The sequence below is a fragment of the Protopterus annectens genome, chromosome 4.part0, assembly GCF_019279795.1.
Source record: "Protopterus annectens isolate FY-2018-M chromosome 4.part0, PAN1.0, whole genome shotgun sequence".
In the NCBI taxonomy this organism is placed as follows: Eukaryota; Metazoa; Chordata; order Ceratodontiformes; family Protopteridae; genus Protopterus; species Protopterus annectens.
This window is the reverse complement of record NC_056733.1, coordinates 1,028,933,898-1,028,948,142: the sequence shown is the minus strand read 5'-3', so window position 1 is coordinate 1,028,948,142 and position 14,245 is coordinate 1,028,933,898. Positions and strand designations below refer to the sequence as shown.

General features: G+C 41.3%; 1 protein-coding gene across 1 annotated transcript in view; it reads right to left on the bottom strand.

Annotated features, from left to right (window-relative positions):
- RACK1 (receptor for activated C kinase 1) overlaps positions 1-14,245 on the bottom strand; it is a 127,901-nt gene that overhangs the window by 74,869 nt on the left and 38,787 nt on the right. Inside the window, exon 9 of the mRNA XM_044069835.1 lies at positions 641-781. Within this exon, the coding sequence (XP_043925770.1) occupies positions 641-781 (141 nt within the window). The remainder of the gene's footprint in view (positions 1-640; positions 782-14,245) is intronic.

Below are 14,245 nucleotides of genomic sequence, written 5' to 3'. Positions count from 1 at the left end.
CCATCAACCCTCAGAGGAAATCACCTCTAGTAGAACTATATCCATTGTACATTTACCGTAAGGAGAGTTTCTCAAGCAATCTGGCCTCACTTCTGCTCGGCCCAAGAACTGAGGTACACAGTTAAGGTACACAATATGAATTTGCATAGGGATACAATGACATTACCACTGTGACGCAAGATTTTGCTAGGACATCCTAACACTGCCAAATGCACAAGCAGCTGTGTTGCTTGGAAAGAGTTCTCACATTACAAACTGAACCAGTTTAACCATTAACTAGTGTAATGCGGCTCTAAAATATGCTGCTTCACTTTTCTGCATTAAAAAAGTAACATTCTAGTCGCTATATCCATTTTACACAGGTTTTACAAGCAGACAGATGCTTCCAGCAACTCTTGCCATAACCACTACTGTAACACGACGTTTTAGTGCATCATTGAAGTCAATGAAGTATACAAAAATGCAATCCAAGGGAGACTCGCAACCAAGTCTGCTTGGACCTATCCAGATTACCCAAAGTATTTTTAAAACAGAAAAAAAATCCCCAAATACCCGAGGAAATATCCAAAACCGCCATATTAAAAAGAAATGTCCACACCTGCAACAATGAGCAGTTTAATTTGCAAGAGACTTAACTTACCCAGATCTTGATGCTGGGTCCTGTGGCAGCACACAGCCAGTACCGGTTGGGGCTGAAGCACAAAGCATTAATGGTATCACCACCATCCAAAGTGTACAGATGTTTACCCTCATTTAGGTCCCACAACATTGCCTGGCCATCCTGAAAGGAAAATGAAACATAGCACAATTAAGTTTCAACTGAACCATCAGACACGAGTATCTTACTCCATTAGATTGTAGCAAAGCTCAGGACCAATTCAAGGGAGGTATCAACACAGTAACACTAAACTGTCAGACTCAAGTATCTTACTTCACTAACTTCTAGATCAGGGGTAAGAAATGCTCAGGACCAATGCAGGGGAGGTAGCAAATTCTTCTTGGGGTTAAGAGACGTACCCTCACCAGCGGGACATCACAAAGCACTAACAATGCACCATCATCTTGTTAATGGCAAATGTCAGCTGCCACTCCTAATTTTTACGGACCAACTACCTACTCTTGGGAAGTGTACGTCTGCACTAGTCACAGATATACTGGACACTTGAAAAGGGATACCAGTCAAGCAACACCAAAACAAACCCAGAGGTTTCCCAGTTCTATCAAGAAAAAAAAAAAAAAAACAGCCTCTCTATTGCAGTGCAAGAAACATTTTATATTACTTTATAAATGCACTTCTTGCAGACTTGCACATATCCGCATTATGCAATTAAAAGGCTGCGTTACTTAGGAAGTTTAAAAGTACTCTGCTTTAACGATTTTTGGAAAATTGTGGCTTGTGCATGCAAGCAGCACCTGGGTCACCTGTCACTTGTGTTAGTATCCAGATGGTTGGTGTCTGTACTGGTGGTACTTCTGAACTGCTAATGCCTGCTATAAAATGCAACTACAGAAGGAATGCACACAGAGCTTGACTGTATAATAGAATTTGCAGTACGCTTTCCACAATTTGCTTTTAAATGACTTGAATAAGTAACCCCCAGTTTGCAAAAAATTAGAACATGCAAGTAGAAGCCCTGGTGGCTCAAAAGGCCTTCGCTTGTCCCCTTCTCTAAAGCAAGATGCCAATCATGCTGCGGGACAAATGCACATATGGCAACTAAATACTCAGAGTAACCGGCAAGTTCACTATTCAGAAGCAGGACATTTGTACATATTGTGGTTTGACTACTAAAGCATTTATTTAAATTACTTTATCACTGTAAAACAATGACCAGTTTCAGGCTCAACTCAGAACATTTAGTTGAACATTAAGGGGTGGTCATTTGCAGGTTTTTGGTGCAGTTCTAAATGGCAAACTACAACATTGAGTGCCAAGTACAGATGGTAAGCACGTTACCAGAAAAGATGGACATTTTTCATTGCTAGGTGTCCTATGTAATTCGACCAGATCAACGGGTGAGGCAATGATCAGTGAAGACTGAAATTGTCATCTAACAGTACCTTAGTACTATCTTACAATTTGTTTGACATCAAAGAGGTCATAATGAATAATTGGGCTGTTTTTAGTAGTACCAGTGATTGTGTCCCAAACCTTGGCGATAAACCAATAACTGTGTATAAAAAGGAACCCAGGATCAAGAATTTGTTCGAGATTTTGCTAATGAACACAAAGATATGAAGAAATGTGGACACTGTTCCTCAATGCCCACTTATATTGGAAAATGAAGTTGTGGACATTTTGGGTGTCAGAAAAAAGTTTTTAAGACAGAGGATGAACTGTTGTAGTAAATGTTTAGTGTATGTAGCTATTTGTCAACAATGCAAACATTTTTATATTGGTAAAATCATCAATAGCTTTGAGCGTATTTATCAACATATGTATGATGTAAGGAAGGGCAATCTTAATGATGCTCTTTGTAAACACATTATGGAAAACCCTAACCATCAGTTTAGATTTAGTGGTATTGAACAAATCTGCAACCACGGGAGCGGTGGACCTACTGAGGTTTACCTTGCATTCAAAAAATTAATGTAGCAACTAAGATGTGATGCCACAAGAACACCTGGGCTCAATGCTATATCTATTTCCAGTTATTTAAAACTGAAAGCAGATTTTCATAAATAAAATATCGGTATAGTAATAGTAGTTTGGTTTTCATTACATCTGATTATTCACCATTACATACATATGATTGCATATTAACATTACATACAATTTTTTTTTTTAAGAATAAGGAGAAAGTTGCAAATTTAGGTCAACATAGGTTGGTTGGGATGTACTGCTGTTATTTAACAAGCCTATGACTTTTTATGAAAGGGTAATTTTAAATGTATTGACTAGTACTGATGTAAGCATTTACGTGTCAAATCATGTGATTTTTAAAAGTATTTAAGGGATGGCTGTTTATTCTGAAGTCAGATTTATTACCGGCGAAAGCGCTAAACGCAAAGTTTCTTCCATCGTGGTCAGTGTGATGCTTCCAGCTCAATATACATTTAAATTAATTTATCATGTAAAACATGGACCAATTTCAGGCTCAACCCCGAACATTTAGTTGAAAGGGGTGGTCAGTTGCCATTTACAACTGCACCAAAAACCTGCAAACTACAACATTTGAAGGGCTAAGTGCAGATGGTAAGCACAGAAAAAAAACTTTCAATATTTAAACTCCCATAGATTGAGAAAAGCTGCAACAAGGGGGGGCTTAGGGCTAACCTTTCCACTACAAAAACAGAACCGTTTTCTGCAGCAGAAAGCAAAGTGGAACGCTGCCTGTACAGCAAGGTCATCAAAAAACAGTGACCACAGACATCTACAAGCTCAGAAGAGAAGTCAAAAAGAAGTTAGTCAAAAAGTGGCATGAAAGACAAAAAATGCAGCTGGGTGAGGAACATCAACTATTAGCAGATATCAACAGAAAGATCACAGCTGCAGCATCCCTGCTTACACCAGGACTTTACTACATGTGGGCATCTGTCCTTCCAGCCTGATTTAACATAGTTTTTGGAGACATTCAGAAGAGGGATTTCCCCTGTCTAGGGCAGTTTGAAGTTTGGCTGGAGAGCACCCTGTACCATTTTTAAAGGGATCATGAATTACAGTGCCGTGGACAATAAGATGTGGTAAGGGAGCCCAAATTACTGTGCCGTGGACGGTAAGATATGGTAAACACTACTGGATCTCTATTTTTCATTTCTTAACTTGGTAAGAAAACTGGCCCAAGGACCATTTTCAGCCATGAACAAGGCCCCAAATGATAGTCACAAAGAAAGCAATAGCCAAGTGACAAAGGAGTGCAAGTCACTAAGTATTAGGTGGCACTACAAAAGGTGCAAGCATTCAGCAAACAATCGGTGCAAAATTCCATATAAGCAGCAAGCTTCCTGGAACATACTGGTTAAGCAAGTCCTATGAACTCCACTATAGGCAGTGCAGGCAATCTAAATCAGCAGTTCATAAAAAAATAAAGCAAAGAGAAACCATGAAGTTGAAAATACTAGTCCCACCCCAGGTGACTATTAAGTCAGTGCCCATCTAAGGCCATTACACATGAAAGGTCCAATGTGAAGGAACTTTTTAGAAGCCCACTTTCAGAGAACCATGTGCATAATATGAACGTGATTATGTACAACAGCAATCCATCCATCAATTAGGCTGAAACTACCCTTGTGTCAGCGAAGGGTACGACACCTCAGACTGCAACCATGCAAGGGATGGGTCAAAAACTCGAAAAGTAGACCATCTTAAAATGAAAAGTAGTGATGTCCAGTAAATGGTACAAGACAGATAATCCCAGACGACTCCCTTCCAACGCAGACATACAAGGCCACATCAAGGGGGATGGTGGAGGACAGCCTGTACTGCAGCAAACAAGCCTTCCATTCAAATACAAGCTGTTGGTGGACATACTTGTGAAACAGTACTGTTGTCTCTTTCGGCTTTTCCCGGTTAGGGGGTCACCACAGCGGAACTCCGGTCCGCTAATGATTGGTAGTTGATTTTTACGTGCAGAGTTACCAGCCCTGACGCACAACCTTCAACAAAGGTACGCCCATGCACGTATGTCTCCACGCAGAAGACGCTCTAGCTGAGAATCTAACTGGACAGCGCCTTACTGTGAGGCGACAACGCTACCGCAGCACCTTTGCAATAAGGAATGCTAATCCTTTACCCACTGACAGTACTAAACATCAGTAGTTCAGCTATTCTAGCGGAGTGGTGGTCGCATCACGTGCTGAGCTGCAGCAGTGAGGTTTACATTACTCCTGTAATAAAATGTCCGATCTGCAGGGGTATGTGTGGCTACTTCACAGACTGAGCAGAAATTCTTAATGAACACAACACCCTCCAAACACACTGAGATGTACTTCAGTTCCAGAAACCTTTTAACTTATTCTCCCTGCCACAAAAGTACCATTTTTAATCTGTTCAAATATCACTTCAGAAAGGAAATTTGTCTCTGACTGTGAAAAAGGCCAGGCATATACTATTTTATGCAATCCTTGGTCTCTGCCCACAGTTTTATTACAGTGCACATGCTGTACCTTAAGCAGTTTTTAAACAGACCTTTGTGAAAACGGGGATCAGGCGGTTAACACTCCAAAAGGTGCATAAATGACTAGCCAGTGAAGTGTTGCTTTTACACAAGCAACTGCAGATTTAAAGACAAATGGACGAGCAGACAAAACTGTAGTGATAGGCAAGGTACCTCAGATGTGGAAATATCCAATTCTTAAAGCATTACAATTCTGACTTTCACAATCAGCTAGGCTGTTCTGAATGTTCAAATACATGAAAAGCTTTAACTGCTTCAGATCAAATAACTCGCTTGTAAGCAACATCCAAATGTGCCAAGTCCTAAACAAAATGGTTCACAATCACACTGACTCAAGCTACATCATTCTGAACTCCACATTATCTACAACTCTGCTTCTGCCACCTGCTATTACCACCTTGAATAAAAGGTCCTCACATTCTCTCCTCTTTCACTGATAACTACACTGTAGCAAACAGAGTTCCAGGATTATGCTCAAAAAATGGCTAAACAGCTAAGTTACACCCTGTTCAGCACTGCTATTGGACGAGACCCAATTTTAACACTTGGAATGCTGTTAAGACTGCATTTGCACTAAGACAGCAGCAAGATATGAAAACAGCTTTATTTCAATGCCCGTCTGCTAAAGTATGCCCACTATTTTCAGTATGACTGCTTCCCTTGTACAGGACTTCAGACACTTCCCCATGGCTTTACCAGGTTTTAAAGTGGTGACACTTGTTAATATTTCTGGCTAATCTGTGGTACATGTAGCAGATAAATCTCCATGCACTACAAAGAATTATAATGGGATCTCTGATCGTAATCAAGTATTGTGTTCTAGCATGGATGTCAAAATTCACCTCAAAAGCTTCACTCAGTGACTTTCTTGGTATACACGTCTCAAACACAATATGCTGGTTATGATTAGCAACCCAGTCAATACCTCCACAATTCCCCTTTTCTTCTTGGCGTAACTCAACTAACCACCAAAGCCTGAGCACTTAATGTCAATGCAAACACTCTCACAAGCCTGAGAATACATCCAACACGTCTGTTATGTTTGCTTTCATATTTTCAATGTATAAAACCTATAAAAAACAGTTTTAAACTTGCATTTATGTCTGGACACAACCAAATGAATTTCTTCAATGTTAGTATAGTCTAAACACATGGCACTAGTTTTAGAACTTTATTCACTCCATAGGTAGGTACTAGGCTATAAACCCTAAGGCCTATACAAGTGCAGCCAAAAAGGTACCCTGGCTTTTGCCACCCAAGAAAATTATTTTCTGTGCAGTCAAGCAGATCCACAGAAGTGATCCCTGGGGTGAATTTCCTAGTTCCCATCTAATCAAGATTTTTCTTGAAGAGTGCTAATGAGGGGCTTTGTTTGATATAGACAGGTAGTTTATTCCAGAGTATGGGAAGTCTCTGGGACAGGAATTTATCCCTCCAGCATGTTCAGTTTATTGCAGTGACAAGATTTAGGTCCCTAGAGCGTGTAGCTCGGAGGGATTGGGAGCATGTCCAACAGATCTGGGTTTGACATAGCTTTGTATATTAGGCAGAGATCGCCTCTGAATAGGCGATATGTGACTGAGTTTGAGACAGTGTAGGGCATCTGTTTGAGGCCAGTAATCCTCTTTGTGAGGTATTCCTGCAACCTTTCCAGTTGTCGTAGATGTCTTGTGAGATACATACTGTAGAATATGAACAGCCAAAGTATGTGCTTAAGGAAATTGAGTATGTGACAATCTGCATGCATTAAGATGGACTTTGTACTGCGAACTCTGAGTAAACTGAATAGCGGAAAAGTACTGAAAAACAAGAGCCAGTTTGAAAGCAGGAAATGTGCCTTATATGGAAGTACATCCGATTTTCTTTTTCTGCCTAGAGAAGTAGTAATGTGAACTGCTTTAAGCCTACGGGTAAACCACTGATTGGTTAATTGTCTTTTGTACTAATTTAAATTGGTCTAGTTTATTTTTTTGTACTGTCAGCAGTATTACCAGCATATAAGTTTATGCATTCCTTTGTTCGGGGAGTCTCCCTGGTACTTTCCATGAGGCTCCCACACGTGTGTAATAAATACCACTGAAAGAGAGAGGAAGAATTGTCTTGTCTTCATTTAAGGTAAAATGCTACATGCAACAATTTGTGCCGTTTACTTGGATTTGAATTAACAGCTGCAGCAATTGGGGATTTAACGAAATACTGCTAGTGAAAGGGCCCATGACAGAAATTTTCTGGCAGTGTTTCTTTCATTTCCTGTACTCACCTGTTTTAAAATTTGGTATTAATAACTTTATAGAAACGTAATAATTCAGTTGTTTTGAGGCAAGTGGCATGCATTTCTTTTCTGCTATTGATTGTGCAGTATGAGTGGGTTAAAACGAAAAACTGGAGACACAAGAGTGAAAGGAGATACGAGAGTGGGGAAAACTAGGTTTACAAAACGTCACAGCTAAATCTGTATTAAAAAAAATAATAAAAAAAAAAAAAACAGTACAGCTTATTGTGTGAAAATGAGAGCAAGTGTGGGAAACAAAGGAGCCAGAAAGAGGTATATCAGCAGGTTATATGTATTTTCGTTTGTCCCGGGACAGGTGTAGGTTTATAAGTCAGTGGGTCGCCCTCACCAAGGGTGATGGCAAACTCGCCTTTCCAGAAAATGGTAGTTTTAATACAAATATTTTGCTTAATCACCAAGGAAAGTTAAGGAAAAAAGGGAGAATAACACCAGGGTTGTGCTGGGCAGCATTTAATGATTGGATGACAGAGGCGAAAGAGAGAAGGATTTGGTTATTAGTAGTCTAAAAGATAATCAGCAAAAATTAAGAGCAATTGAGGGAATTACAACACACTGCTAATAATTTAGATGTAAACGGTAAATGCTTGAAAGGGCCCACCCTTTAAGGAGCTTTATCCTGTAAAGGAATTAGCTAAATTGCAAATAAATGAATCCTCAGAAGACGATAATGCCTGGCTTCCCCCACCACTGACTGCACCACCGCAGTATCAGCCCCCCTCGCTCAACAAGGAGCCAGAACACAGCAGCCAGATTCTACCACTAAAGATTCCACCACTAGAGAGAACAAGCTGCAGTCAGTCTAGTGAATCTGATCCAGAAACGAGCGATAAAAAAAAAGGGACCAAGAACTGGTAGAATCAAAAGCTGTAATGTACTTTAAAGCTAAACCTTATTACAAAGGAAAAGGGAAGCGACATTTACACCGGAGGCATTTTGGCCAGTTCCCCGCTATAACTGACAGGGGGGATGGATATTTTGGGCCAGATAAATTTAATCCAAAATCGGAGTCGTCAGAGGACGACAGATTGTTACCTTTGAGGGAGGTACCTAACCCAGTCCACGCTAGAAGTGCACAGGAATCACCGACTGTTGTAGTACCTAGGGCGTGGTCGGCAGTTGATTTTCAAGCCATTACCAAATCACTACCGCCTATCCGTACTAATCCAGCCAAGTTCCAGCATGTGCTGGCAGGACATATTTGTTTACAAAATCCTACAATAGTCAGGGCAGTTCTTTAGTACGCCATACCGGCTGATCTGATGAAACAAATTTGGGACCACGCTGATGTCCCTACTCAGATTCCAAAACATGATTCACTAGGAGATAATGGGTTTGAAGCGGTCACAGTGTATAGTACACGCTATTACATTAATAGTCCCACCCAGACCCAATTAGTCCAAAATCAAGTCAGTTCTTCAAAAAGACAACAAACCTGTGGACGAGTATTGAAATACCATCACTGAAGCCTTTTTGGCTTATTCTGGTTACCCAGAACCCACCGAAGGGCCGGCACAGAGTAGATTTTAGGCTGCATTCGTAGATGGGCTACGCCCACAAGTAAGGGATAAGCTAAAGGAAGTATGTTTAAACTGGCCTAGTCTTGGATGGCATGAATTAGTCACAGAAGTGCAATACCTCCCCAACCACTTAGCACAGGAAAAATTGGTTAAAGCACAGATTCAGATATGTACTGCCTTCGGGCAGCGTGGACGAGGTGGACGCCAAGGGGCAGGAAACCTAAATAGACAAAACTGGCAGGAAACACTATCAGCCCCACCCCAAAGCTATAATAATAAGACTGAGTTGTTTCAATTGTGGCCAAGTAGGCCACTGGAGAAATGGATGTCCGTATCTGGCAGTGCAACCTGCCCCACCCACTGATACGTCACCTCAGTGGAAATCTAATTGGACCCCACCAACCGGCAGCCATCACAATGAAGGTTCCCTGAGCAAAGACAACAGCAATTGTGCCCTTGCATCCCTGTGGATCAAGATGGACCACGCTATGTTACTTGTCAAAAATAAACCATATCCATTTTTAATAGACACTGGAGCAACCAAATCTATGCTAGCTGGCGAAGCAGCAATAAATGTCCCCCTCTCCAATAACACAACTAGAGGAGTAGGTGTCTCTGGTGTTCCTACTGAATATTCTGAAACCGTCCCAGTAACTCTGGGACCTTTACAAGACAATCATGCATTTTTAGTAGGACCTTCAGCACCTTTAAATTTAATGGGGAGAGATTTGCTCTGTAAGATGGGAGCGACCATTTTCTGCACAGCTGAAGGAGTATATTTACAAGTACCTTCAGATAAACAAGATAGTATTTTGGCTACTTTGGATGAAACTGTCACTCTGCAAACAATATGTATGCAGTCTGACCTCAATAAAAATAAGCATTTAAATTCATTACCCTCATCTATGGACCACTCGATGTTGGGTTACCGATTTCAGCCACTCCTGTAAAAATAACCTTAAAACCCGGAGCAAAGTTACCTTGGGTACCACAGTACCCTTTGATGGCAGAGGCTACATTTATTTTCAGTTTGATAACCAGGGATGTCCACTGGACCCGAAAGCCCGTTTTCAGTGGAGGCCAGGGGAGAAAAGCTCCGAATTTACAAACACATTGCACACTAAAGAATTTACAAACAAGAAAAAAAGTTTTTTAAAAAGATTAAAATTTGTAGCACAGAAAAAACTACAAAGTTTCATTTTATGTTTGAGGTGAAAGATGCATTTTACAGCAAAAGAGATACAGTTGCAAGAAGAGGGATATAAGCAGTGGGGAAGTGAGGATATAAAAGAATTTACTTAGGGGGAAGAAAATAGAGAGTAGAGGGTGGGGGCTGAAAAAAAGTTGGGAGAGAGAGGGGCAGGAGAAAAGAGCTGGAAGAGAGAGGGGCAGGAGAGAGAGGAATTGAAAAGGGGAAGTGAAAGGATCTAGGTAGGAAGTATACAGTTACATTTCCAGTTTTGGGAGAGGTGAGAGTGGAGAAGAGATTTGAATTTTTCTGGGCTTGTAGTGATTCTTAGCAGGGGAGGAAGCGAGTTCCATTTCTTTGCTATAGTATAAGAAAGTAGGTTGCCAGGGGGTCGTTTAGGTTTGCAAACTGTAAGAAGATTTTGGTGGGCTGATCTTCGGGGCTTGAGAGGAGTGTAGAAAGGTAAGATAGATAGAGCAAGCAGTGGGGTTAAAAATTAGTTTGTGGGCAGTAGTAAGTTGGAGGTAGTCAAAATGATTAGTGAGTTCAAGCCATTTAAGACTATGGAGGGAGATGCAATAGTGTGTAGAATGCCTAGAGTTAGTAGCGAATTTGGCGATTTTGTTGTAGCAACTTTCAAAGTTGAGGAGATAGAAGCTGTGAGGTTGGTAAGAGGAGCACCATACAATAGAGAAGGTAAAAGGAAGGTGGAGGCAATGGTTGGTCTAGTAGCTAATGATAGAAAGGGGGCATTTCTATAAAGCACGTCAAGCTTTTGGTGGATTTTTTTTTTATGTTTAGTTGAATAAGAGTATTAAATTTCAGGTGTTCATCAATGGTAACACCACGTAGTTTGGCACAAGAAAACTTCTATTGAGGAGTGAGAGAGGCTGGTGATCTTGAGTGTGTGCTTATCAAAAGTGAGGGGGAGAAAAGAATGATTTGGGATTTATTGGCATTTAGGGAATAGGGTTGGAGATTCTACATAGCCTTGGGGTAGTCAGGTCCAAGTATACATCTGGTATTGCCCCCGTCATTTCTGCCTTGGTACAAGGAATTATAGTACCTACAAGTCCATGTAATACTCCAATTCCACCGGTAAGGAAACCTGGTAAACAAGCTTACAGATTTGTGCAAGACTTGCGAGAAGTCAATAAAGCTGTCTTGCCTGTTTTTCCAATCGTACCAAACCCAGCTACGATTTTAAGCTGTATCCCACCTACAGCACGTTGTTTTACAGTTAGCCATCTCATCAGCTTTCTCTATCCCAGTACATTCTGATAGTATTTGTCTGCATTCGCTTACAAGGGCCAACAGTATACTTGGACTAGACTACCCCAAGGCTATGTAGAATCTCCAACCCTATTCTCTAGAGAGATGCACAGACAGCTGCAGGATTTACAGTTACCTCCACGTTCAGTATTGGTCCAATATGTAGACTATATTCTTATAGCTTCACAAGATACTAAGTCTTGTATAGAGGATTCACTTATGGTTTTAAAGCTTTAGCTGAACGAGGTTTTAAGGTAAATAAATCTAAACTACAGTTCTGTCAAGAAAAGGTACAATACCTGGGACACCATTTCTATGGGTTTACGTCAAATACTTCCAAGCAGAATTACCTCCAGACTGCCCCCCGCCCTGTAACTCTGACAACTCAGGGGGTTCCTCGGCCTAGTAGATTATTGTAGACAATGGGTGCCCAATTTCAGAAATTTCGGCCCCTCTGTTACAGCTTCTAAAAAAGGAAGTTACAGATCCTCTGCCTTGGCCCCCTGAACATGAAAACGCCTTTTAGGCTATTAAAACAGCACTGATAAATCCACCTGCCCTGGGGCTCCCAGATTACTCTAAACCCTTTTTCTTCTATTGTGAAAGAAACACTGCCCTGGGCCTGCTAGCGCAAGCGCGCACGGGGGTCTATCGACCTATAGCATATTACAGCACTCAGACCCTGTTGCTTCTGGCTATCCACTCTGTTTACGAGCAGTGGCAGCCGCTGCTGTTTTGATCGATATGGCAGCACCATTGACTTTAGGACAGGACACTATACTAGCAGTACCTCATGCGGTGCAAGTGTTGCTCAAAAACAAAAAACAGTATCTTTGTAATGCTCTCCTCACTAAATAGGAGTTAGGTTTATCAAGTAATCCCGCTGTTCAAATTACACATTGCCCACCACTAAACCCTGCTCGATTCCAACTAGTGACGAGGGCAAACCACAGGAATTGGTGGCACTTTCGCATGCATGTAAAATGGCCAAAGACAGATCTGTTACTATTTATACCGATTCATGTTATGACCATGGTGGTGTTCATGATTTTGGTACCTTGTAGAAGGAAAGGGGGTTTTTGACATCCTCTGGGGCACAGACTAAAAATTACCTGTATAATTATCACCTCTTACAGGACTTATTACCTTCTAAAATTGCTGTTGTCAAGTGTGTAGCTCACCAGTCCGACTCCCTAGTAGCGAAGGGAAATAACTTGGCTGACTGATCCTTTCCTGTCATCTGCCCTACAACTAGGCGATTGAGATTACGTTAAGTCCTTCTCTAGAAAAACAGCGCTCCAGCCGCGCTGGAAGGGGACCTTCCTAGTTCTTCTGACAACGTCATCTGCTGTGCGACCGCAAGGATCTCCAACCTGGATCCACATTTCACACGTCAAAAAAGTTGTGCCGTCTGAAGACCAACAGCGTTTTATCTTTTTCAACTCCAGATTCTCCCCCCATTGCTACCCGTACTCGCAGTAGAACTGTTCCAGTGCCTGACTATGCCCAACATCTACCCTTTTGGAAAACTCCAAACTCCCGACACTATGTAGACTCAACCATTTCCACAAAAATATTGGACAGCCATTTTGGTGGTCATTCTTGTTGTACTGTTATTTTTAATGTGGCCATTTTTATTCCCTGCCCCATCGACGCATCACACCAAGCGAGCTATTTGGCACCCACCTTTCAACACATATCAAGCCATCAAATAGGTTTATGCTTCTACGTTCAACGTTTCTAACTGCTGGATCTGCACTGCCATTCACTCCGTACATGGGGGACTGTCATTGGCTGCGGCTCCACTAAGTATCATCGATACATGGACTAGCTTACTTGACAACACTGCTAACATTACATCCAGTAAATCTATTGCATTACAACTTTCTCTCCGTCGCAATGGCACAGTTTCCAGCGAAATTACTCAAGTCAACATCATTGGACTTGGAAAATGGGACAAAGTGTCTGCAACACGACAATTGAATACCAGTGCAATTACACAGAAGGAAACCGCATAGCCTCGGGCTGTCAAGTCTCATTTGATGCCATTCAGCAGACATTGAGAAATGCCTCATTACTTGGTTCTCAATATCTTATTTCTTGCCGTATTCCATGGCATAACTACGGGCAGTGACCATTCTTCAAACATTACCACCCTGGTGCAGGACTGTTATATGCGGAAGAAAGGCCTATAAATGGCTACCGGAAAACTGGTCTGGTAACGGTTTCTTAGGTTATTTAGTCCCGGCCAGACATACACCTGCTTTACCTAAAAGGAAAAATTCAGAACGTTTGAGAGGTTAAAAAGCCTGCTAATCCAGCAGGTCAAGTTGATTCTTCATGGATTTATCATCATGACTTAGCTCATGCTGGCACCAAAGGACTCTCATATGGACTTGGGTGATGACATCATATTGTGGGCTGTTATAATTCCAGCATACGGAGCAGTAAAATCAGTTTGAGAACTGAGAAAACTGTCCACATTGCTTGAAGTATTAAGCAATGCCACATTTTCTGCTTTAGAACTAGTGACCGATGAACTGACTGCTATGAGAGCTGTAGTCCTCCAAAACCGTATGGCTCTCGATTTCACCCTAGTGGCGAAAGGTGGAACTTGCGCTTTAATCCGGGATGATGATGTACGTTTATTCCTGATAATCCGCACAAAATTGAAAGTCGTCTCTGAACTCTAAAGCCAAGGATGTTGGGCATGGTTAACCAACCTGTTCTCGGGTTGGGGAGGTGGACTATTGAAGTTAATCGCAGTATTACCTCTTATTGCCTTTGTGTTTTTAATAAAAGCATTGATTTGAAATTAATTTCTTAAAACTACTAAAAAGGTGCTAAAGTTTTATAT